General features: G+C 34.4%; 2 protein-coding genes across 3 annotated transcripts; both read left to right on the top strand.

Annotated features, from left to right (window-relative positions):
- Positions 1-11,594: 11,594 nt before the first annotated feature.
- LOC130979539 (protein cornichon homolog 4) lies at positions 11,595-14,538 on the top strand. The gene is made up of 4 exons (XM_057903031.1): positions 11,595-11,967; positions 12,602-12,783; positions 13,819-13,941; positions 14,024-14,538. Exons 1-4 carry the CDS (start codon positions 11,896-11,898, stop codon positions 14,058-14,060), a joined length of 414 nt encoding a protein of 137 aa, XP_057759014.1. The 5' UTR covers positions 11,595-11,895; the 3' UTR covers positions 14,061-14,538.
- A 1,922-nt stretch (positions 14,539-16,460) lies between these two features.
- LOC130947281 (ATP-dependent Clp protease proteolytic subunit-related protein 2, chloroplastic-like) lies at positions 16,461-21,429 on the top strand. 2 transcript variants are annotated; one of them, XM_057875941.1, is made up of 10 exons: positions 16,462-16,748; positions 16,999-17,053; positions 17,787-17,919; positions 18,001-18,123; positions 18,910-19,030; positions 19,215-19,352; positions 19,465-19,581; positions 20,473-20,541; positions 20,639-20,734; positions 21,063-21,424. In XM_057875941.1, the coding sequence occupies exons 3-10, from the start codon at positions 17,879-17,881 to the stop codon at positions 21,198-21,200; spliced, it is 843 nt and encodes a 280-aa protein (XP_057731924.1). In that variant the 5' UTR covers positions 16,462-16,748; positions 16,999-17,053; positions 17,787-17,878; the 3' UTR covers positions 21,201-21,424. The 2 variants fall into 2 exon arrangements, with proteins under 2 accessions (XP_057731929.1, XP_057731924.1); XM_057875946.1 differs by lacking the exon at positions 16,999-17,053 and having other exon boundaries at positions 16,461-16,748; positions 21,063-21,429.
- Positions 21,430-26,877: the final 5,448 nt, after the last annotated feature.

Genomic DNA, 26,877 nt, shown 5'->3' with positions numbered 1-26,877 from the left:
GTCTCTAAACCCCATGGTTGGGGTGAGGAGCTCTGCTGTGTCTTGATGGATTAATGCAATTACTACTGTTTCTTATTCAATCATGCTTGCTTCCATTCTAAGATATCACTTGCTCTTAACCCAGATGAATGTGATGATCCGTGACACTCATCATCATTCTCAACTATGAATATGTGCCTGACAACCACGTCTGTTCTACTTTAGATTGAGTAGATATCTCTTGGATTCCTTAACCAGAATCTTCGTGGTATAAGCTAGAACTGATGGCGGCATTCAAGAGAATCCGGAAGGTCTAAACCTTGTCTGTGGTATTCTGAGTAGGATTCAATGATTGAATGACTGTGACGTGCTTCAAACTCCTAGCAGGCGGGGCGTTAGTGACAGACGCAAAAGAATCAATGGATTCTATTCCGGCCTGACCGAGAAACGACAGATGATTAGCCATGCTGTGACAGAGCATAGGAACATTTTCACTGAGAGGATGGGAGGTAGCCACTGACAACGGTGAAACCCTACATACAGCTTGCCATGGAAGGAGCCTTGCGTGTTTGATGAAGAAGACAGTAGGAAAGCAGAGATTCAGAAGATGGAGCATCTCCAAAGCCTCAACCTATGCTCCATTACTGAAAAACAAGTAACCATTTCATGTTCTTTTGCTTTTTACAATCAATCCTGATAATTTCTGCTATCCTGACTAAGATTTACAAGATAACCATAGCTTGCTTCAAGCCGACAATCTCCGTGGGATCGACCCTTGCTCACGCAAGGTATTACTTGGACGACCCAGTGCACTTGCTGGTTAGTTGTGCGGGATTGCAAAAGTGTGATTGCGATTTCGTGCACCAGGGTTCAATCATAAAAACATGATCAAAAGCTTCTAAGATTGAAAGATGAAAATACAATAGTAAAAGGTCCTATATATAGAGAACTAGTAGCCTAGGGTGTACAGAGATGAGTAAATGACATAAAAATCCACTTTCGGGCCCACTTGGTGAGTGCTTGGGCTGAGCAATGAAGCATTTTCGTGTAGAGACTCTTCTTGGAGTTAAACGCCAGCTTTTATGCCAGTTTGGGCGTTTAACTCCCATTTAGGTGCCAGTTCCGGCGTTTAACGCTGGAAAATCTGAAGGTGACTTTGAACGCCGGTTTGGGCCATCAAATCTTGGGCAAAGTATGGACTATCATATATTGCTGGAAAGCCCAGGATGTCTACTTTCCAACGCCGTTGAGAGCGCGCCAATTGGGCTTCTGTAGCTCCAGAAAATCTACTTCGAGTGCAGGGAGGTCAGAATCCAACAGCATCTGCAGTCCTTTTCAGTCTCTGAATCAGATTTTTGCTCAGGTCCCTCAATTTCAGTCAGAAAATACCTGAAATCACAGAAAAACACACAAACTCATAGTAAAGTCCAGAAAAGTGAGTTTTAATTAAAAACTAATAAAAATATACTAAAAACTCAACTAAATATACTAAAAACATACTAAAAACAATGCCAAAAAGCGTACAAATTATCCGCTCATCACACTTGCCCATGATGCAAGGAGATGAACGCCCCTACACTAGAAGGGTCAACTTTGATCAAAGGTTGGACCAAGTCCTTATGGACATTTGTGTGGAAGGAGCTCAATGGAAGAGAGACTCCAAAGGCAAGCCAGTCCAACTAAGAAGACTGGACCTCAAGCCTATAGCTAGAGGATGGTTGGAGTTCATTCAACGCTCCATCATTCCTACTAGCAACCGATCTGAAGTTACTGTGGATCGAGCCATCATGATTCATGGCATCATGATTGGAGAGGAAGTAGAAGCTCATGAGGTCATCTCCAATGAAATCTACAAAATAGCCGACAAGCCCTCACATATGGCACAGCTAGCTTTTCCTCACCTTATTTGCCATCTATGTTACTCAGCTGGAGTTATCATAGAAGGAGACATCTCCATTGAAGAGGACAAGCCCATCACCAAGAAGAGGATGGAGCAAGCAAGAGAGACCCCTCACGGTTCTCAAGAGGTGCATGAGGAAGCTCATCATCAAGAAATCCCTGAGATGCCTCAAGGGATGCACTTTCCTCTAAACAACTATTGGGAGCAACTCAACACTTTCTTAGAAGGTTTGAGCCATAATGTGGAACAATTAAGGGTGGAACATCATGAGCACTCCATCATTCTCCAAGAAATAAGAGAAGATCAAAGAGCAATGAAGGAGGAGCAACAAAGGCAAGGAAGGGACATTGAAGAGCTAAAGAACATCATTGGTCCTTCAAGAAGAAGACGCCACTAAAGGTGGATTCATTCCTTGTTCTTTATTTCTTTCTGCTTTTCGGTTTTTAATATTGAGTTTATCTATGTTTTGTGTCTTTATTTCATGATCATTAGTATGTAACCATGCCTTAAAGCTATGAATAAAATCCATTAATCCTTCACCTCTCTTAAATGAAAAATGTTTTAATTCAAAAGAACAAGAAGTACATAAATTTCGAAAATTGTCCTTGATTTAATTTAATTATATTGATGTGGTGACAATACTTTTTGTTTTCTGAATGAATGCTTGAACAGTGCATATGTCTTTTGATCTTGTTGTTTATGAATGTTAAAACTGTTGGCTCTTGAAAGAATGATGAACAAAGAGAAATGTTATTGATGATCTGAAAAATCATGAAATTGATTCTTGAAGCAAGAAAAAGCAGTGAATGGCGAAAAAAAAAATTGGCGGAAAAAAAAAAGAAGGAGCAGTAGAAAAAGCCAATAGCCCTTAAAACCAAAAGGCAAGGGTAAAAAGGATCCAAGGCTTTGAGCATCAATGGATAGGAGGGCCCAAAAAAATTAAATCCAGGCCTAAGCGGCTAGATCAAGCTGTCCCTAACCATGTGCTTGTGTCATGAAGGTCCAAGTGAAAAGCTTGAGACTAAGTGGTTAAAGTCGTGATCCAAAGCAAAAGAGTGTGCTTAAGAGCTCTGGACACCACTAACTGGGGACTCTAGCAAAGCTGAGTCACAATCTGAAAAGGTTCACCCAGTCATGTGTCTGTGGCATTTATGTATCCGGTGGTAATACTGGAAAACAAAGTGCTTAGGGCCACAGCCAAGACTCATAAGTAGCTGTGTTCAAGAATCAACATGCTTAACTAGGAAAGTCAATGACACTATCCGAAATTCTAAGTTCCTAGAGAAGCCAATCATTCTAAACTTCAAAGGAAAAAGTGAGATGCCAAAACTGTTCATAAGCAAAAAGCTACAAGTCCCGCTCATCTAATTATAATTGACATTCATTGATATTCTGGAATTTATAGTATATTCTCTTCTTTTTATCCTAATTGATTTTCAGTTGCTTGGGGACAAGCAACAATTTAAGTTTGGTGTTGTGATGAGCGGATAATTTATACGCTTTTTGGCATTGTTTTTAGGTAGTTTTTAGTAAGTTCAAGCTACTTTTAGGGATGTTTTCATTAGTTTTTATGTTAAATTCACATTTCTGGACTTTACTATGAGTTTGTGTGTTTTTCTGTGATTTCAGGTAATTTCTGACTGAAATTGAGGGACTTGAGCAAAACTCTGAAAAAGGCTGACAAAAGGACTGCTAATGCTGTTGGAATCTGACCTCCCTGCACTCGAAATGGATTTTCTGGAGCTACAGAATTTCAAATGGCGCGCTCTCAAAGGCGTTGGAAAGTAGACATCCAGGGCTTTCCAGAAATATATAATAGTCCATACTTTATTCGGAAATTGACGACGTAACTTGGCGTTGAACGCCAAGTACATGCTGCTGTCTCGAGTTAAACGCCAGAAAAACATCATGATCCGGAGTTAAACGCCCAAAACACGTCATAACTCGGAGTTCAACTCCAAGAGGAGCCTCAGCTCGTGGATTGATCAAGCTCAGCCCAAACATACACCAAGTGGGCCCCGGAAGTGGATTTATGCATCAATTACTTACTCATGTAAACCCTAGGAGCTAGTTTATTATACATAGGATGATTTACTAATGTATTAGACATCTTTGGTCTCAGTTTTGTTTTATTCTTCATCCTAAGAGGCTATTGATCACGTTTTAGGGGGCTGGCCATTCGGCCATGCCTGGACCTTTTACTTATGTATTTTCAACGGTGGAGTTTCTGCACACCATAGATTAAGGGTGTGGAGCTCTGCTGTACCTCAAGTATTAATGCAATTCTATTTTCTTTTATTCAAATCTCTCTTATTCTTATTCCAAGATATTCATTCGTACCCAAGAACATGATGAATGTGATGATTATATGACCTTCATTATCATTCTCACTTATGAACGCGCGTGATTGACAACCACTTCCGTTCTACATGCAACAGAGCTTGAATGTGTATCTCTTAGATTCCCCAACAGAATCTTCGTGGTATAAGCTAGATAGATGGCGGCATTTATGAGGATCCGGAAAGTCTCACCTTATCTGTGGTATTCCGAGTAGGATCCTGGGAATCCGGAAGGTCTAACCTTGTCTGTGGTATTCCGAGTAGGATTCTGGTAATGAATGACTGTGACGTGCTTCAGACTCGCAAGTGCTGGGCGTTAGTGACAAACGCAAAAGAATCAAGGGATTCTATTCCAGTAGGCGCGGGAACCAACCAGTGATTAGCCGTGCTGTGACAGAGCGCGTGAGCGTAGTTTTCACTGCGAGGATGGGACGTAGCCTTCAGCCAGGTGATGCCTCCAGACGATTAGCCATGCGAGTGACAGCCGTAGAGGACCATTTTCCCGAGAGGATTGAAAGTAGCCATCGTCGAACGGTGAACCCCTATACACAGCTTGCCATGGAAAGGAGTAAGAAGGATTGAGTTGAAGCAGTAGGAAAGCAGGCGTCCTTGAGCCCTACAGTATCTCCATATGCTTATCTAAAATTCCCACTCTTGATTTACATAAGTATTTCTATCCCTTTTTATTTTCTATTTATTCCATTAATCAAATTTAAACTAATAATCCAATTATCCTTTAATCTGCCTAACTGAGATTTACAAGGTGACCATAGCTTGCTTCATACCAACAATCTCTGTGGGATCGACCCTTACTCACGTAAGGTTTATTACTTGGATGACCCAGTACACTTGCTGGTTAGTTGAACGGAGTTGTGAAAACAACCGAGGCCATAATAATGATTTCATACAAGTACAAAAGAACATGGATCACAATTTCGTTCACCAGTCTCGAACTCAACCCACTGTTCTTCGGGATCCTGCTGAACCTGCAGGGCCTGCTCCATTGCTTGAAACTAGTTATCCGCCTCAGTAGGATTTGTGGTCCCCCTGAAGGTTGGAGGGTTCACTTTTAGAAAAGAGGCAAGCGTCATTGGCCCTTCTTCACCATTGTTCCCATTATTCCCGTTATTCATCTGATTTCCCAATGCCTCAGCTATCGCCTGCATAGCCGCACTCATGTTTTTTAGGGCAGCTATAAAGTCCACAATGTTATTCCCTGCCAGTTCAGGGTTTGCGTTCCCTAATCTACCTCTGCCTCGCTCGCGACCGCGTCTGCGAGTCGACATCTGGTTCTTGTTCACACCAAACAAGTGATATCAAGTTGATCAGTCTCAGTATCGCAAGTCAAGTGCTTCAAAGCCCCAAATGTATGCTCATCGACATTCATGCCACATATATCAGTTAGATAATCTAATTTAACATGTATAGACACTCTAGATGATGGGCGGTGTTGGAGGGGCATCCTGCTCGAGGGCATTGGAGGTATCACCTACCGCAGGCTCTATCGACGTCATCATTGTATCTGTAGGGGGCGTAGTAGAAGGAGGCACCTAGTTCGGGTTTGGGACCATAATAAATTGCTGGTCCGATGGACCCGCTTATGATGTCACAGTGGTCGATGGGGTAGCTGGGGTAGAGGGCGATGACTAGCAGCCCTGGGGGATTCGGTGGAAGCTCGCCTTCTATCACGACCATGTGTCCCACTTGACCTACCTTTGCTGCCTATCGTCATGTCTGTACAGCAAATATATTAATAACATACTAATAACATTACAAACACGAACAAATAATAACATAAGAAAAAACTCAAGAAATAACAAATAATTCAAAAAGTGGTTTAGCTTAGTAAATAAAAAGAGGAAATTACATAGTGTTTTAGTTTGAAAATAATTAAATTAGACTTTTAAACCATTTTAATATTATTCTATCGTATTTTCTTTTTGAAGTATTCTAACTTCCATAGTATTCTAACTCTTAAAGCATTCTAACTTTGTTAACAATGTTTCAAAACATTCCAACTTTCAAAGCATTCTAACAATAAAAAAAATACTATCATATGCAAACTCAAGAAAGCACAAAATAACACGATGAAACATCAATGCATACCACAAAATGATGTAATTAATTAGCATAAACTGACAGTTCCTGTAGCAATATGAATAAGCAAAATAAGAATCAAAATAGTAATTTTCTGACAAAACAACAGCAACCAGTGAATCATCAAAACAGTTAAGTATTGCTCAAACAAATTCAGCAACAATTCTTCAGCCAAAATAACAGTAAAACAGAAATTAATGATTCAGACTAATTCACATAATCCCAGCAACAAGGATCGGCAATCTCAGATAATATTTCCAAACATATTGAGCAGAGATCAGAACCTATCAATCTAACTAAATTATCCTAACCTAACCACCTAAAAATAATTTACAATAGAAATTAATCTACCTAAAATCAATGAAAACTAATTCAATGAAAATACCTAACCATCTTAAATCAACTAAAATAGAAATCAATCTAATTAAACTAATTTGAGGAGAGAATAGAGAAAACCTAGAACAAAAATGGACAGTTCGAGCAGCAGTGGCGGTGGCCTTTTCTGTGGCGGCAGGGCAGTAGTGGCAATAACAGAGAACATAGAAGGGAGCATTTTGAGCAACAGCGGCAACGGTGTTTCCAACAGCGGCAGGACAGGGCAGTAGTGGCGGCAGGGGCCTGGAGAGAGACTGAGGGGTGAGAGGTTAGAGAGAGAGAGAGAGAGAGAGAGAGAGAGAGAGAGAGAGAGAGAGGAAGGTGAGTGAGTAGAGAGAGAAACATATTTTGAAATAAAGAGGAAGAGGGTTCGCGGTTCGAATTTAGGACACGATTATCGTCGGATTTACCGGTGGATAAATCTGATGGTAACATTGTGCATGTAACCAAAATACAGCGTTTCACAAAATAAGTTTAAGCGTCGGATTTACTCGCTAGTGAATCCGACAGTAGCTAGCGCACCAAAATTTTTTTACCTCCAATTTTTACCGTCGACGTTACCATCAGAATATCAACTCCGACCGTAATATTTTAGGGTAAGGAATTTATTACCAATTCTGATGGTAAATCTGATGAAAAACTCGCTGTTAATATCTGACACTAAATCCAACGATAAATTCGACGATTCTCAGCATTTTTTGTAGTGAGAACCAGCGGCTGAACCAGCCGCGAAAGACGAAGCAGCAACGACACCGTGCAGATTTGATGCGCCCTAATGAAAGGGATCTGGCCTTGTGGATGTAGGCTTAGATGCGAATAAGTCGACAGTGGCAAAATGAATTGGAGGTGCGGCATCGCGGTGTTTCTCCTGTATTGAAATAGAGAAATTATGTTTAGGGTTTGGTTTGGGGGTTTCACTATTTTATTTGTTTGGGTGTATTTGTGGCACGGGAGTTTTAATCATCTGTAAATAGTGAGAGTTTCTATCAAGAGGAATTTAATAAATTGCCATAAATAAATTATTTTATAGAGATTTCTAAAAATCTCCTCTAAAAAATGTTCATAAATAAGTAAAAATTTTGTAGTGTGCTAAGAAATCTTCAATATGAGTTGATTGAACTATATTTTTTTTTATAAATATCAAAATGCATCAGTGTTTAAAGAGAGGAAGAATAGAATAGAAAGAAAAAAACATTACAAAAAAAAATAGTTCAGAGAGACCATTAATTGTTAATAAAAATTTCAAAAAAATAATATTTTAAAATTTTAATACATCGAAAAAAAGAAAAAAAGAAAGATCTATGGAGACTTATTAAAAAAGTTTCAAAGAACTAGTGAAACTAAATGTTTTTAGTATAAAATTTTTTCATTATTTTTTTTTTTGAAATTTTTTTAGACTTAATATATAAATTTTATCATTCTATAATAAAATATATAAAAAAAGGGAAATAGAAGCTTACCTTAATTAGAGAAGAGAAGAAATACTCTGAAAGATGAGAATGAGTATTTCGAGATGTGTGTTGTGTGTAGATACTACCTCGAGTAATGTATGATTGTTATTCTTATTATTCCAATTATTTTTTTTAATTTTAGCTTATTTTATTATTATTTTGTCTCCTTGTATATTAGTTTACTTATTTGTTCTTCTTTATTTAATTTTTTGGAACAAGGAATATGCCTTCTTATTCCTTTTATTTCAAATCCAAGACTATAATAATGGCTTGTGCAATAATTTTGACTAAGATATCACATATTTTTGTGCAACAATTTTCATTAAGGTATCTCAAATTCTATTATGATAACTTTTCTTATTTGTTGATATTCAGTGAGCTACTTCATTCTAGTGAAAAATTAATTAGTGGCAACTTCAAATTTTATAGCACAATTTTTTTTTTTTAAAAAATGACAATTATCCCTCTTATATATATCAGTCATTTTCCAGTTACACTGTCTCGAGCGGAAATATTGCGACAAAAAACAAGAGACTTAAACTTAAAACTTCTATTTACAACATAAGCAAACTCATCTAATTCAAAGCTAAATTCAACTCGTCCTATTTTTATTCTTATCCATAATTCAATTGTTAGGTTACTAATTAAACTGGATTATAATTAAATAATTATATAAAATTTTATTTTGTTTTTTTTATAAGTGTTTTTTTATTTTTTATTTTTATAAAATTAACGCTCTTATTTTTGGATTTTAATAACTTATTAATTACTTTATAATTATTATAATTATTGAGTATTTATTAAAAATAAAATATTAATAAATATTATAATTATAAAAAAATTTTATGATTAATAAATTATATTTTTTTAATACTTAGATATTCAATAAATTCTAATAAGTATCGAATAATCATGATAATTAAAAAAACATTGTTGAGTTAACAAGAACATATTATGCTGGATATTTTAAAAATAATAATTTAATTATTTTATTTATTGATATATGTAATTTGTAGTTTATTTATCAATTTGTATTGTTTTACATATCTTATTTAGATTGTAAATGAATTAATTTTGAGTATATCTCATTTACACTGTAAATAAGATAATTTTAATCCTTGCTTCTATAAAAAAGTCGTTTACAGTGTGAAAAATGTCACTTTCATTCATTTTTACACTTCTTCTCTCCTTCTTTTAGACATTTTCTTGATATTTTAGAGGTACTTGGACATTATGCGGCGCACGCAGATGCATAAGATGACGACATCAATTGCTTGAATACGATGTGACATATCATTGGAGCGATCGATTTTCAGTTAGTGTTATTATTTTTTTCTTTTAAATAAATAAGCATATAGTTATAATTAAGTTACTTTACAAATTTAGTATTATTATATATGACTAGAATAGATGTTATTTTGGTAACATAAAATAAATTAGTTGTCAGATTAGTTTTTATTAGGTGGTAAAATGTATTGTTAGTAACTTATTTTGTTGAATATTATTTGCAACTTATACCCAACTCTTCCAACCTCATTTATCCCATTAGCTCCGAGACTCATCAATATTAGATTCTTTAACTCAAAAAAGAACTTAGTCTCTGAGTGCGTAAGAGAATAGGACTATCACACTCAAACACAATTCTATTGTCACTATTTTTCATGTGACAATTTAGGATATAGACTTACGACAATATATTTACTACTACTAGATATTTTTACTAAATTTATTGAAAGAATAGTGGAGAAGAAGTAAAATGTTTGTGGAAAAGACTGATGCTTGCATATTCTTTTATAATTAGTCGAAATTTGTCGTATTCTATTTCATTTACAGTGTAAATAAAATAGTTTTTTACGCATCTCGTTAACAATGTATATAAGATACGTGTAGTTCGTCCTCTTTCAGATATTGCGTGTGCAAACGTGATACATTCATCCCAAAACGTAGTATAAATAAGATACATTTAAATTCAACTCGTTTACCTATAAATAAGATAAGTAAAGTAATACAAAATTGTAAATACTCTACAAATTCCATATATCAATAAAGAAAAGAATTAAATTATTTATTTTAAAAAAGAATCTCATATTATACGTGAGAGTACAGCCAAAAGTTTAGTGTACAAAAAATAAATTAATAACTATAAATTATGATAAAAATTTTTTAATTATTTTAGTATAACAATATTGCAACTTTGGTAATTATTTTTTGAATTGTTTAATATCAAAAAGTATTTTAAGATTATATTATGAGTTTAATTTTGATAGACTGATAGTGTAAGATCTTTTATCCAATCGTATAATCACATTCGTTTTTTTGGATAAACAGAATAATTTTAAAGTTAATTATTTTTACTGATGTGACGTTATATAATTAGATGCGCATGTAAAATTACTTTATACTGATAGTGCATCAAAATTAAATTCTTATATTATTATTTTTTAATAAATTAATTAGTCTCATACATTTTTTATTCTAAAATATATAGTAATATATATTAAAAAATAACTCCAAAGCATAACCTGAGTTATTAAACTTGTTATAAGTATTTGGTAAATTTGATAATTTAAAAAGCTTCCATAAAAATACAAAATATTTCTCAAATTTTGAAGATACTTATTAAAAATTTAATAATTTTAATTAATACTAATTTTAATATTTATTTAGCTAATTCCACTCTTCTTTTTAGTATTTGTTTGGACGTTATTATTTTGATAAAAATAAAAAATTTTTTAATGAAAAAATATATTTTTTAATATGTTTGACAAATTTCTAATAGTAAAAATAGTGCTTATTTGGGCGCCATTATTTTGATAAAAAAAAATTTTCAATGAAAAATAATTTTTTTTTTATTTTTTAGCGTGTTTGGCAAATTTCGAGTAATAAAATTAAAAGCACTAGAAAATCAGAAAAACATCTTTTTTGAGAAGCTGTAATTTACATCTTTTTTAAAAAATATTTTTTCCTTAAAAAAAAAGATATTTTTCATGTAATAAATAAACAAAAAGTACTTTTATGTTGTTATATCCAAATATAATTGATAGATAAAAAGATCTTTTTGTATGAGATATCCAAATATAAAAATACTTTTACTTTTCTACAAGATCTTTTAAAAATAGATAACTTAAAAAAAATCTTTTCTTAAAAACTCACCTAAAAAAATCCATAAAAATATTAAAAAAATAAAAAATATATCTTTTTTTAAAAAGTTATAATTTATGTTTTTTTAATTTTTTTTTTATAAAAAATATTTTTTATATAATAAATAAATAAAAAAATATTTTTATATTATTATATTCAAATATAATTAATAAATAAAAAAATCTTTTATATAAGATATCCAAATATAAATTTATTTTTATTTTTTATAAAATCTTAAAAAAAAAAAACTCAAAAAAATCTTTTTTTGAGAAGTGCTCACCTAAACAAACTCTTAGTAGAATGATTATTGGAGAGTGTGTGAAATTCAACTTGGAACAGGATTCTTAGCTTCCTCCCCCGATTACTTGCGGAACTGAATAGTGAATACCGATCCTCCAAGCCTTCCATTGGTTCTAGGTTTCTGCCTTCTGCTTCTCTCTCTGCCTTTCACTACTTACATTCAGTTATTCAAATCGAGCAAGCCGTGCGCACTGCGCACGAGCTCTGCACACCCGCTATCGTGCGCACTCTCACACCACTGCGTGGAAGAGAGAGAAGTGAAAAGCCCTGAAATTGTAAGTTAGAAAAGAAGGAGAAGAGGGAGAAATAGCATATGGCTGATCTGTTTGCGTGGCTCATCTCCTTCTTCATCCTTATTGCCTTGCTTGTCATCGTTATTTACCAGGTCAAAATTTCCCAAACGACAACCCCTCTTTTATGTGCATTTTTGTTTGAGTTCTTAATTTGCAACGGAAAGAATTTCTCTGGTTAGTTTGTTCATTTGTGGTAATAGATTTTAGGTATCGGTTTCAGAAAAAAAAAGGCTTCACTCGTTCTCTCTCTTTTGGGTGTTAAGCTTCATTAATTCTCTGAAGTTGATGAACGAGAAGAAATTTACTTTCAAAATAGGTTAAAAAGTGAAACTTTTACTTTTCTCTGCAACAGAAGACAGTGAAGAATGAAAATTTGTGGTACGATGGGGCTCTTTTTTGTGTAATTTTCCTCAGAAGATGTGATTCAATGGCCAGAATGCATGTGAAATTTTTGTATATTAAACTCAGTTCTAAGACTGGAAAAATATGATCGTAGTTAAGTAGAGTATGCTATTTAGTCTAATTTTGAATTAGGTACAACTAGTAGAGAGGACCTGAGTTTCTTATGATTGTATGTTCTTCATGTTGGTCTATCATGTTCTAGTTAAGTGTTCTTTGCAATGCCACCAAATTGTCCTTGCAGCTGTTTGCTTATTATCAAGCTTCTGTTTTTTTGCTATCTAACGTAAGCTAACTTATTTCTTTTCCTTTTTATATCTGTTGCAGTTAATGTGTTTGGCAGATCTAGAGTTTGATTATATAAATCCTTACGATTCCTCATCGCGAATAAACAAAGTGATTTTACCTGAGTTTATAACACAAGGTGTCCTATGCTGCTTCTACCTTATAACAGGGCATTGGGTTATGTCACTATTTTGTGCTCCTTACCTCTACTACAATTATAGATTGTAAGTTTTCCATCAACTCTAAACATGAATTGAGCAAGTTTTTTTTGTTTCGGAATGATTACAATAACTGAAGTATGAATATTATGTTTTGTGGAGCCCCTAATTGGAACTACTACATTATAGACAGCAAATTGAATAAGGATGATGTTTTCATTCCTCTGCAGCGTATATGTATGACTGCCTAGAATAGTAATAACTTCTTTTCTGACATGAGATAAGCCGAGGATGATTGTAACTTCATTTTTGGTTTTGTTGGTGGGTATCCATGTACAGTAGTGTGGTGAGGGAGGAGTGTTTGAATTTTGGATTTGGATATTTTGGTCCTTCATTCTTCTTCATTTCAGTTTAAGTGTATTCTTTGAAGAGAACGAAAGCCAAGCTAACTAACCCATTTATTTCAGCTTTATAACTAATGAGTTTATGATGTTAACTTCATTTTTTGTCTCGTAAGAACTAAGAACTGAACAATCTGGGATCAGTTGTTAAGTTTGGTACTTTGGTCAGTTTGATACCAGGGTCAGTGATTAAGTTTGGCCATTTTAATAAGTTTCCAGGTCTCTGTTTGGTTTCTAATAGTTGTGGATTAGTGCAGTTTCTGCATCAAACCAAACTCAATTACCCAACGATTAGCATCTCTATTGCTGACTAGCACAAAAGTAGGAGTGATATTTTTGTTGTGCATAAATAAAAAACAGATTTAACAGACACAAACAGCATTTTGGTTTATATATTAGAACATTGCTAGGTAGGCTACAATTCTTAACATATCTATTTGAGGGGAAGAATGTTTGTTCTCTAAACTGGTAACTAGTGGCAGAATTGATCGATGCTGCTGCAGCAGGCCAGTAACACTCAAGTATTGAGGCACATGCTGCTTGTTCAGTAGATGGTCTCAGAATTCGCCACAGTTAGACTATCAAAGGAGAGAACTTGTTATATTTGTGTTTCTGCTATTGTCATACATTATGTCATAATAGATTTGAATTTTCTCACTTGAATCCTACTTATTTGATGTATTTTGTACCTTTGTTTCAGGTACAATCAAGGAAAGCATTTGGTTGATGTTACAGAGATATTCAACTTGCTCCCTCGGGAAAAGAAGCAACGACTCATTAAGCTCTTCTATCTTGTTTTGCTCCTCTTCCTTTCCATATTCTGGTATGCCTACTACAAAATAAGCATCGTTTTTTCATCAGCAATAGATGTTATCATTCTTATATTACATGTGCATTTTATGCAGGATGATCTATGTGTCATTGGATGATCACGATGCCTAATTTAATCATTTGTTTTTGTGGAGCGCTTTCTGGAAGTCTCCTGTGCATTAAATTGCATACTTTTGCAGTTGAGAGCGGCCATGAACTTCCGATATTGAAGATCATTGTGTATTAATGTGTACCTTAGTGAGTTGGGGAATTGTTTTGATTGTTGGACAATAATATATTAGGGATTTATATTAAAATTATTAATTCACTTGAGGCAGTTTCATTGCCTGTACCTTCTGTGCTTTGTTTGTTCCCTGCATTTTATTCCTTGTGTAGAAATTCTCAGTGGAGTGGAACACCGCTGTGTGTAGAGGTCTGATTAGCATGGAAAGCGACAAACCGTTAACCAAACTTCTCTACTTGTCATTGTAGCAGAACAATGCGAAATCTGTGTTCAGCTATACATTTCAAGAAGCAAACTCATGGTTTTAAATTATGTGTTTAACAAGAAGCAAACACTTCAACTTGCAATAGGAATATTGCATGGAAATAGACAGTCTTTTATGATTTTTCTTTTGGGGTTACTTATGATGATTTTTGTCATGCTGTTTGCTGAGGCTTTCATTTCTTTTCAAATTATATATATATATATATATATATATATATATATATATATATATATATATATAGGATTTTTTTTCTTAAGATAAATAAAAATTAAATATTTTCCCAAACAAGATTTTTGAATTTTAATTTTGCGAATACGAATTTTTTTTTTTTTTTTTTGCATTTAGGTCAATTTTGCTGCATCTTGACGAATTTTAGGTTGTGTTTCCAAAATAAAAGCATGGCTGTTGGAGAACGGAGATCAGAACCACAATACATAAATAATACTACAAGAAAAAAAAGATTTAAGAGTAAATCTATATTATAAATTTATAAAACAAAGTAGACTGTCCCAAAATGCCAAAGTGTGTATTCCATTTACTTGACTAAGTCTTCTATTGATGTGGTGCCAAATACAAGATCCTGGTTCAACAGAATAGCCGTCTCTGCTGAAATAATAACCGTATATCATTAACACAAGTATGTGAAATCATAAAGGGATCACTAGGATCCTCTTGTTTGCAACCATTAACAAGTATATCAAAGGATTGCATGAGCATTATATACTTTTTCTAGGCATACTTTCAGGTTTCTTGGTCACTTTCTATCATTTTATCAGGTGAATATATGAATATATGGATATACTCTTCCTATCACTTTCTATCATTTTATCAGGTTTCTTGGTAACTTTCTATCATTAACACAACCTATATGAATATATGATCATCACCTAGCTACATGCAAACTTACAAAAGAGAAGAGCTAATAATAAAAGAAAACATCACAAAATAAGAGGAAATATCTAAGGCCAATAAGGGCCCCAGCAAATCAAATGGAGGATATACTCTTCCTTTTCAATGTAATTAGTATTAGAAGCGAAAAATAAATAAATACCACCTGTTCAGCCATAACATGAGAAAAAGATGCAACATTAATAATATTCATGCAACATTCAAACACATTTTGCAGAGTTGTGGTGTTTATATTAAAGTGCGGCACACATTTGAACAAGCGCTTAATGTCTCAATGTTTAGATACACTAGCCAAATTCTTTAAACTGTATGATGATCAAGAGCAATTACAAAAGTAAACTTCTATGTTATTAAAATCTGAATCATGACTTAAAACTAGCACAATCATATCTTTATATACTTCTATGATTCGTTGCAGAAATTTATAAGCTACTTGATCTTATCTAAATTGAAACTAAAAGAGGTTTTCAAGATATATTATGAAAAATTGAAACTAAATACCGCTTATACTACTTACAAATAATGTACAGTCCCAGTTCAATAAGACTAAAGAAATACTATCTTTAGGATGAAATGTAAAACAACTCAAATGTAATTGACAAATTTTATATTTAGTATACATTATCTTAACAACTTAAGAGAAGTTTGTACTTCAGAGACTGCATAGAATGATCATAAACAATTATAAGAAACAGCCACAAATTCACAATAAGAATATACACTTTGAACTGACCTTTGCTGCAGAATTTGAGGACTCTGTACTTGGAACATGCAATTTATTCTGATTCGAGTCAATTCTCAAAATTTGGAATTACAAATCTATCGGTATCTACGAATAAAAAATCACTCATTGAATATCATAAATAGAATCTAATTGTTTGAATGCATGTAGAATCTATTCATGTTATTTAAACAATAAGTTTTTTTTTGGGTTGATAATTTAAACTTATTGTTTAAATAACATCAATGTTCTAAAATTAAACCAGACTAACTGGTTTAATTAGATTAACCGAAAATCTGATGTTCTAACCGATTCTGAAAATAAGTGAACCGCTTGAACCCGACTATTTTTTCCCGGTTTCCAATTAAATAAAAAAATAGTAAAATACATAAACCCTCCCCTTCTCTCTCACCCACCACCCAGCCTCTCTCTCTCAGCTCCACCGAAGACGGAACCCTAGCAGCCTGCCAGCGTCCGGCCCCGCCGTCAGGTCTGCTCGGAGCTGCTGTTGGGTCGCCGCTTCTGTCCTCGTCGTCGTCGGCCACCCTGAACTCGTGTCTCTGTCCTCATCGTCGATCCCTCTCTGTCTCTCGCGCGTCAAGCCTCTGTCTTCAATTCCCTCTGTGCCCGAACTTACTTTCCTTCCTCCTTCGCGGTCACTTCTCTTCCTCCCTCGCCACCGTAAGCAAAGCTGCTTCAATTTGTGTTTTCTTATTTTGTTATTTTACTGATTCTGAGTTGCTTAAATCTGATTTTGAGTTGCTGATTTTTCTGAGTTTGTAAACCTCCATCCCTACACTGCTTCAGTTTCATTTTTGGGAGTTAACTGCTGTTTTTCTGGATTTAATTATGTTGCTTGTTGATTGTTGTTTTTCTGGGTTAATTGTTGTTTGCTGAGTTAATTTTCTCCGTTGTTCATTATTGTTAACAGGGCTGGACTGTTGTTATCTTCTTCTGACTTCTGGGTTAATTATTGTTGACTGTTGGTGATGTTCTGAGTTATTTTTGTGCTATTATTCTATTTGAGTTAATTTGTTATTTGTTGGCTTGTCGCTGAGTAAAATTAGTTAAACTTAAAAACTTGTGCTCTTCAACTGGATCCGGCTCTGATTGATGCTGGAAGAAGGGTTGGGTTTTCAGTTGAAATCCCGGATGAATAAGCTTGTTTGCGGCGCCAATGTTGCGAAATAATAGCCTCAGCTAAAGCTCATCAGAAAATTGTTGAAAAGCTCTGAAATTTCACTCTGTTATTCTCTTGGAGTTGGGGATGTGGCATTCTAGGTTATATGAATCTGTGTTAAGTTTCATATATGACTTAATGTTAGTTTCTTTAATAGTGTGCCTTATATGGGAATGTTTTAATTGGTTTGAAAAATACCAAATAATTGATTTTAACTAATATTGAATACTTGTGTTAGTTTACTTTCTGATGATTATGATTTGTGATGAATAGCATATATGTGTATTTTGATTTTATTTTTAGTTATAAATTTTGATGTTTGAAGTTATTTCAGAATTTTTAATGGTAAATTATAGATAATTTATTATGTGAAATTGTAAAATTTTAAATTTTATTAGCTTACAATTCATTGAATTTAAATATTTTAAATTATGTATTAAATTTTTAATAATTTTATTTTATATTTAATTAAATTGGTTAAATTTCGATTGAATCCTAATTAAATCATTAAACTATTAAACCGGTTGTATTTGGTTCAGAGCTGAGCGAGTGTTGTATTTGGTTGAAGTTTTCTTCAAGCTCAAATAGTGCGTTCCCCCCTCCTATCTCTTCGTTACCTCAAATAGCTAATATGGCGGTTGCACCCTATATCAACGCTGCTGCACCTCCTAGGTTTGCTTCTCCTTCCCATTGTGCGTTTCCCACAGTTTCAATAAATTACTGACTCTTTATTTTCTCTTTTTGATGTGGCAGTTGCGCCACAAAACTCTACTCTGGGTTGAAACTTCAATCTCCAAGTATCCCTAATTCCCTTGCGTGTAAATCTAATGTCTCCGCTGAGTTCTACGGAAAAGTTCACAAGAGTCTGCATTGCGGGTAACTGTCTGACCTCATTTATGATTTTTCCCTTTTTTTCTGTTTTTGTTATGGAGAAAGTGTTGTTCTTTAGCTTCTGCGGTGTGCCTTATTTGAATTGGTGCCATTTTTTGGTGTGTGCTTAACCTTGCAAAAATAAGCTTTGGCATGGATGATGATAGTTTTGTATTTGAATTGCTTTTCTTATACCTGTATTCATATGCGCAATTAACATATAATTGGTTATATGCCTAGAATTGTGCGCTTTCAGCTGATACATTCCATGAAGGAACGGTCTTTTTGCAAAATTTGAAGATTGAAAGCAATAGTGAATTGTCTCTTTATGCTTAAATTTTGTGGTTGGTCTATTATGTTATGTTGCTACTGTATGCTTTGTAGGTACAGCCCTTTGATTGCTAAATTTTGCAACATAATGTGTTCAGTCCACTCTAATGCAATTTTTCTTGCTGCAGAAAGCTATGCTGTATCATATCTTTGATATTGTTGTTATTTGGATTAGCAAGTAATTTTAAACTGCAATTGAGTTTGTCATGATTACTGTTATATATTATAACAAGGACTATTCTTTTTGTAAGTTCTAACAAATTTGCATTATGAAAATCTTCTTTAGTCTTTACGGCTTTACACAATAGTTGATAATCTTTGACATAGTGAAAGTGAAGTTAACAAATAAAGCATAGTTTATGTCAGATAAAAATGATATACTCAGAAGAGTTTTGACTAATGTCAAACACGTCTTTTAATTAAGAGACTGATACAAGGTGTATAAATCTTGCATATTTTCAGGTATGCTAATCACAAACCAGCAAGGGCACAAATTCAGATGATGCCCATAGGGACCCCTAGAGTTCCCTATAGGACACCTGGTGAAGGAACTTGGCAATGGGTTGATTTGTGGAATGCCCTTGTAAGTCAATAATACATCTTAATATATACCATTAATATTATGTTTTTCTGCATCTAAAAGATGCTGGTTCACATTGCGTCACATACTCACATAGAAATAGATTGTTACGAATGAACCTCTAGTTTTCTTATGATTTCCATCACTCTTTAAAACATTTCTAAAAGTAAAGGGTTATTGGATGCAGTATCGAGAGCGTGTTCTCTTCATTGGACAAAACATAGATGAAGAATTTAGTAACCAAGTATTGGCAACCATGCTGTATCTTGACAGTATAGATAATGCCAAGAGGATGTATATGTACATCAATGGTCCTGGTGGAGATGTAAGTTTTCTTCTAGTGTTAGATGTTTAGTCAATTAAATATTTCTCTTTTGTGCCCACCTTCGTGTTGCTTGGTCATGCTTTTAACATGCTTAAGCTTGTTATTTGTGCAGCTTACACCAAGCTTGGCTATCTATGACACTATGCAGAGCTTGCAAAGTCCTGTAACCACCCATTGTGTTGGCTATGCCTATAATCTTGCAGCATTTCTTCTTGCAGCTGGAGAAAAGGTATCGAGTTATATTACTATCTGTTAATACAAACTGTGAAAGTTCTCTGTTTGATTCAGAGGTTATAGTGATTTCCAACATCATGTAATCATGCATGACATTGTGTGACTGACGAGATTTATTGTTGCATCTTACAGTTGTTTCTTCACCATTAATATGAATAAAAATTATGCCCGAGATAAGGAGACGGTTGAAATAATTGGAGCATTAATAAATCACTGAGTAGTCAATATAACAAGAAAAAAAATGAAAAAATATAATTTCTTATGCTGCTTATGTGGTGCCTAGTGCATTCTTGATATGACGTTTCAATTTGTTATTAGTAACATCAATTGTGTTACATTTGTTATAAGGTAAAAGATGGAAAGTTTTGTAGTTTGAATCTAAATAGGGGGCAATCTACTATATACAGACTTGGTATCACATTGAAAGGCCCGATCTCCCTCCTTCCAGCTCTTTATAAAAATTCAGTAAAAAAAAAAAAAAAGAATGGTAATTGATAGGGAGTGGATATTATCACTCCCTAATTGATAATGCCAATCCTCTACGAATATTATTCCCAAATTACTCTCACAATGAAAAATTTTTCTCATCACTATGGAAAATTAAATAGTGAGGATGGAACATAGTTTTGAAAAATCACACAAAAAGGGAGTGGCAGTATCTCTCTCCAAAGTCTCCTAATTTATACTGTGAAGTCCATCCTTATTTGCACCTTAAGCTTTCACTTTCTGTTCCATTCCATTTTGTTGTCACATTCATGTCGTATTGTTTACTTTTCTGCAATTTGTTGTGATGTGCTTGTATCTGTGTTTGTTGATCTCTAATGGGTTATGAAAATCGTTCCTGACATCTATTAACTTTGTGATGATGTTCTGCTGTATTGTTAAGGGCAACCGCTTTGCAATGCCTCTTTCCAGAGTTGCTCTGCAATCTCCAGCGGGAGCTGCTCGGGGTCAGGTATGTAGATATCTTTTCTGAGATTGAGGTTATGATCACTCCTCAGATGTGTGAATTGCTTTTACTCTTTATGCTAACGCCTTGAAAATTTTGACAGGCTGATGACATCCGCAATGAAGCAAATGAGCTTTTAAGAATCAGAGATTACCTCTTTAACGAGTTGGCTAAGAAAACAGGCCAGCCTGTTGAGAGGGTCAGTTCATTCAACAATGAAATACATGGAGATGAACATGAAAACCTGCTATCTTAAAAACTTAAGGCCTGATTGGTTTCTATTTTTAGTTTCTACTTCCAATTTGATGATTTTGCGAGGAAAAAAATGACAACAATCAAGATTTTATGGTTTTTACCTTTCCTCGCATAATCTTGAAAATAGAAAATACTGAAAGTGGAAATGGAAACCAAATAGGCCCTTAAGTTTGTAGTTTGCTTCTATTTTATGATCATTTGTGTCAGTTCCTGGGTGTTTATATTAAATTATAAGTGTTTATCTTTTGAAACTAATTTTTAATGGCATTCAGATCACCCAAGACCTGGGCAGGATGAAACGGTTCAACGCACAGGAGGCTCTTGATTATGGGCTTATTGATCGAATTGTGAGGCCACCACGCATTAAGGCTGATGCGCCTAACAAGGAGGCAGGAACAGGCCTTGGTTAAGAACTCACGGTTTGTCACCCAGCCAGAGTACTCATAATATTACAGAACCAGGATTGTTTCTCGTGTTTTATTTATCTCCTTAATTATTTTCAGGAATATGTATAATATTTGAATAGTTAGAAATTGTTGGCAAAGATAATTGGTTCTTGTTCAGAAATGGATGAATTCAACTTGTTGAAAGCAGTAAATAATGCAGTTGAAGCTTTAAGTTCGTAACTCTACCACATCCTCATTTCTTCCCCTTTTACAGTTCTATCATGATCTTATATAAGACTTGCTCCTGCCCAAAATGCTAGATATATCATTCCCTGGAAAATTAACCCAAAAAGATGATTAGATATTTTAAGATTTTTGTGCATAGTGGTTAACACAAAAATTAGAGTGAGTTACCGAAGAGAAACAAATTTCTGCTCCAATTGAAATAGGTAGCAATTTCTCTTGTCAAGTCACTAGTACATGGTATGCATCTATACGTGACACATTAGGAAATAAACAATGGTAGCAGTAATTTAGATATTTGTATACTTTTTCAGGATAATTTACTTGTATAAATCATTTGGGAAGCAAAACTACATGATTATTCTAAAAGCGATTCCAATACATGTTTGTCCTCCAATCTATTATGTAAATTGTGTGGATTTAACGATTTTCTTTTGTTCATAACTACCTACTAAAACCAACAATTAATGACGAAGAGAAAGTTAGGCCAAATCATGGTATCTGAACCTGTTTTAGGTGTGAAATGCAATAAATTACGGTGAAAACAACAATTAACGTGCGTGAAAAGCTACTAACATAAAACATAGCAAAAACATAGCGATTTACCATAGGTGCAGGGAGGTAAATTGTGAGATTTGTGCAGTATGGATAAATCGTGGTGAAAGGCCAAAATTTAATATGGAAGCTGCTTAAATCATGGTGAAATCCCACGAATTAGTATGAAACGGGATGATATATAAATCTGGTGTGAAGCCGTTTTAATAGAAGAGCTAGATGATTAAAACATTATTTAAAGCTACGGTTTAGCATCTTTAAACACTGGCAAGAGATGTCACAGCGGAATTCACTGCAACACACAACAAAAAATGATGGAATTATCTGAATCAACTATACTAGATAAATAGAATTGTCCATACGGTAGGTGTCATAAATCAAGGGGTTAGTAATTTTAATATTTTTAATTATTTTTTGTAGTGGTTTGAGTATAATAGATATCTTTAGCGTGAATAGTTCACGTGTTACGATTTATTAATTTTTTTAATTATATTGTTTTATTATGTTAGATGGTAACATGTTGATAATTGTAGACTTGCCTTATAGCTCATGTCAGATTAATGGAGAGGATATAGGTGATTGTTCGATGTTAGAAATTTGGTTGTGATATATTGTGTTTTAACAATCGATTAGTTGTATATTTGAAGCATGTGAGATTGGTCTTAAAAAATTAATCCGAATGTGCTATTAGTTTGGATTGAACTTTGATTGAACATGATCTAAATATATGCATACATTTTGTATGATTTTTTTTTTTTTGTAGCCTAGCCATTGTATCATTAATATGACGAGGCAGTAGAAGATGCTATTACATGATCGCATCGCCCCTTATTTTTAACTTGTTAGGTTGTACCATCTTGCTAGGTTTCATGAGTAGTGGTTTAAGTTTGATGAGGTCCTTATTAGTGCATTTATAAAGTGGTGTTGTCCACAGAAGCACACTCTTCATATGTCATTTGGGGAGTGTATGATCACGTTGTAGAATGTTGATTATTAGTTTGATCTTTCAATAGATGGTGAGGTTGTGAGTAACTGTCTTTAAGATTTTAAGCCATTTATGCCCGAAGGGAAGTCTGCATAGATTTAATTTAGGAGTTATTTGGTCATTTTGTGAACTTCCTCTTGACAAGTATATTATGAAGTACACTATCACTGATACTTAGTTTCAAGGGAGATTTAGGATTCTCCAACTGATACCAATGAGAAGACTATGAAGATTTATGCTTTGACATACATTATGATGCATTTATCGACCCAACTGTTCAGAGATAAGCTCGGGACTCGAGCTCACATTCGATGGTTGTCCTATGTTACCAATCTGGATAAGTTGAGAAAGTATAGTTGGTCCTTCGCCATGTTGGCATGGTTGTACTGTAACACCGTTGCATGTGTCGCGTCACTAACCTAAATGTTATCTAGCTAATAGGTCTTTTGATATTACTTCATTGACTTTTTGGTGTTTTCCGACATTGAGACCTTAAATTATATTTGATTGGCCATTTGCTTCTAGAAATATTTTTTATAAGAAAAAGTATATGGAGTCAACTCCCCTATAAGGCAACTAAGCAAATTCCCCTCTCAATCTAATTTTGAAATTCAAAAAATTAGGTCTTTGCATTCTCTACATATTTGCGTCGTACAATCGCAAGACATAAAATCACTCACTATACAATCTCTCATCCTCTCTCAATCACTCTTCCTCCCATCCACGGCGTCATTGACGTCTGTCACCGTTGAAATTTGCCTCCCGCCCCCTATCGCGCCGCTGTCGCCTATCGTGCTGCGCCCCTTCCATCACGTCGCACTCCTTCCGTCACCCATGGCATCGCGCCCCTGCCCTCGCTAGCACTACATATTAAAACAACGATTAATGACAGAGGAAAATCCAGGCTAAATCATGGTATCTGAACCTGTTTTAGGTGCATAATGCAATAAATTACGGTGAATTCAACGATTTACGTGCGTGAAAAGCTACTAATATAAAACATAGCAAACACACAGCGATTTACCATAGGCGCGTGGAGGTAAACTGTGGGATTTGTGCAGTGTTGATAAATCAGGGTGAAAAGCCACGATTTAATATGGAGGCTGCTTAAATCATAATGAAATCCCACGAATTAGTGTGAAGCAAGATGCTATATAAATCTGGTGTGAAGCCGTTTTAATAGAAGAGTTAGATGATTAAAACATTATCTAAAGTTACGATTTAGCATCTTCAAACACTGGCAAGAGATGTCACAGTGGGATTCACTGCAACACGCAACAAAAAATGATGGGATTATCTAGATCAACTATACCAGATAAATAGAATTGCCCATACGGTAGGTGTCATAAATCAAGGGGTTAGTAATTTTAATATTTTTAATTATTTTCTATAGTGGTTTGAGTATAATAGATATCTTTAGTGTGAACTGCTCATGTGTTATGATTTATTAATTTTTTAAATTATATTATTTTATTATGTTAGATGGTAACATGTTGATAATTGTAGACTTGTCTTATAGCTCATGTCAGATTAATAGAGCAGATATAGGTGATTGTTCGATGTTAGAAATTTGGTTGTGATACATTGTGTTTAACAATCGATTAGTTGTATACTTGTAGCATGTGAGCTTGGTCTTAAAAAATTAATCCGAACGTGCTATTAGTTTGGGTTGAACTTTGATTGAACATGATCTAAATATATGCATACATTTTGTGTGATTTTTTTATGGCCGAGCCATTGTATCATTAACATGATGATGCAGTAGAAGATGCTATTACATGACTGCATCATCCCTTATTTTTAACTTGCTAGGTTGTACCATTTTGCCAGGTTTCATGAGTAGTGGTTTAAGTTCGATGAGGTCCTTGTTAGTGCATTCATATGGTGGTGTCGTCCAAAAAAGCACATTTTTCATATGTCATTTGGGCAATGTACGACCACGTTGGAGAATGTTGATTATTAGTTTGATCTTTCAATAGATGGTGAGGTTGTGAGTAACTGTCTTTAAGATTTTGAGCCATTTATGCCCGAAGGGAAGTCTGCATAGATTTGATTTAGGAGTTATTTGGTTATTTGGTGAGCTTCCTCTTAACAAGTATATTATGAACACTATCATTGATGCCTAATTTCAAGGGAGATTTAGGATTCTCCAACTGATACCAATGAAAATAGTATGAAGATTTATGCTTTGACATATATTATGATGCATTTATCGACCCAACTGTTCAGAGATAATCCCGGGACTCGAGTTCACATTCGATGGTTGTCCTATGTTACCAATCTGGATAAGTTGAGAAAGCATAGTTGGTCCTTCGCCATGTTGGCATGGTTGTACTGTAACACAGTTACATGTGTCGTGTCACTAACCTAAATGTTATCTAGCTAATAGGTCTTTTGATATTACTCCATTCATCGACTTTTTGGTGTTTTCCAACATTGAGACCTTACATTACATTTGATTGGCCATTGGCTTCTAGATAATGTTTTTTATAAGGAAAAGTATACGGAGTCAACTCCCCTATAAGGCAACTCAGCTAACTCCCCTATCAATCTAATTTTGAAATTCAAAAACTTAGGTTTTTGCACTCTTTACATATCTGCGTCGTACAATCGCAAGACATAAAATCACTCACTATACGATCTCTCATCCTCTCTCAATCATTCTTCCTCCCATCCACGATGTCGTTCACGTCTGTCACCGTTAACATTTGCCTCCCGCCCTTTATTGCGCCGCTGTCGCCAATCGTGCTGCGCCCCTACCATCACGTCGCACCACTTCTGTCAACCATGGCATCGCGCCCTTGCCCTCGCTAGCACTACCTATTAAAACAACGATTAATGACAGAGGGAAAGCTAGGCTAAATCATGGTATCTGAACCTGTTTTAGGTGCAGAATGCAATAAATTACGATGAATACAACGATTTATGTGCGTGAAAAGCTACTAATATAAAACATAGCAAACACACAGTGATTTACCATAGGCGCATGGAGGTAAATTGTGGGATTTGTGAAGTGTGGATAAATCAGGGTGAAAAGCCACGATTTAATATATAGGTTGTTTGAATAATAGTGAAATACCACGAATTAGTGTGAAGCAACATGCTATATAAATCTGGTGTGAAGCCGTTTTAATAGAAGAGCTAGATGATTAAAACATTATCTAAAGTTACGTTTTAGCATCTTCAAACACTGGCAAGAGATGTCACAGCGGAATTCACTGCAACACGCAACAAAAAATGATGGGATTATCTAGATCAACTATATCAGATAAATAGAATTGCCCATACGGTAGGTGTCATAAATCAAGGAGTTAGTAATTTTAATATTTTTAATTATTTTCTGTAGTGGTTTGAGTATAATAGATATCTTTAGTGTGAACTACTCATGTGTTACGATTTATTAATTTTTTTAATTATATTGTTTTATTATGTTAGATGGTAACATGTTGATAATTGTAGACTTGTCTTATAGCTCATGTCAAATTAATAGAGTGGATATAGGTGATTGTTCGATGTTAGAAATTTGGTTGTGATACATTGTGTTTAACAATCGATTAGTTGTATACTTGTAGCATGTGAGATTGGTCTTAAAAAATTAATCCGAACGTGCTATTAGTTTGGGTTGAACTTTGATTGAACATGATCTAAATATATGCATACATTGTGTGATTTTTTTATGGCCGAGCCATTGTATCATTAACATGATGAGGCAATAGAAGATGCTATTACATGACCGCATCATCCCTTATTTTTAACTTGCTAGGTTGTACCATCTTGCCAGGTTTCATGAGTAGTGGTTTAAGTTCGATGATGTACTTATTAGTGCATTTATATGGTGGTGTCATCCAAAAAAGCACATTATTTATATGTCATTTGGGCAATGTACGATCACGTTGTAGAATGTTTATTATTAGTTTG

The sequence above is a fragment of the Arachis stenosperma genome, chromosome 1 (genome assembly GCF_014773155.1).
Source record: "Arachis stenosperma cultivar V10309 chromosome 1, arast.V10309.gnm1.PFL2, whole genome shotgun sequence".
Classification (NCBI taxonomy): domain Eukaryota; kingdom Viridiplantae; phylum Streptophyta; class Magnoliopsida; order Fabales; family Fabaceae; genus Arachis; species Arachis stenosperma.
This window is presented reverse-complemented; position numbering and strand designations above follow the sequence as displayed.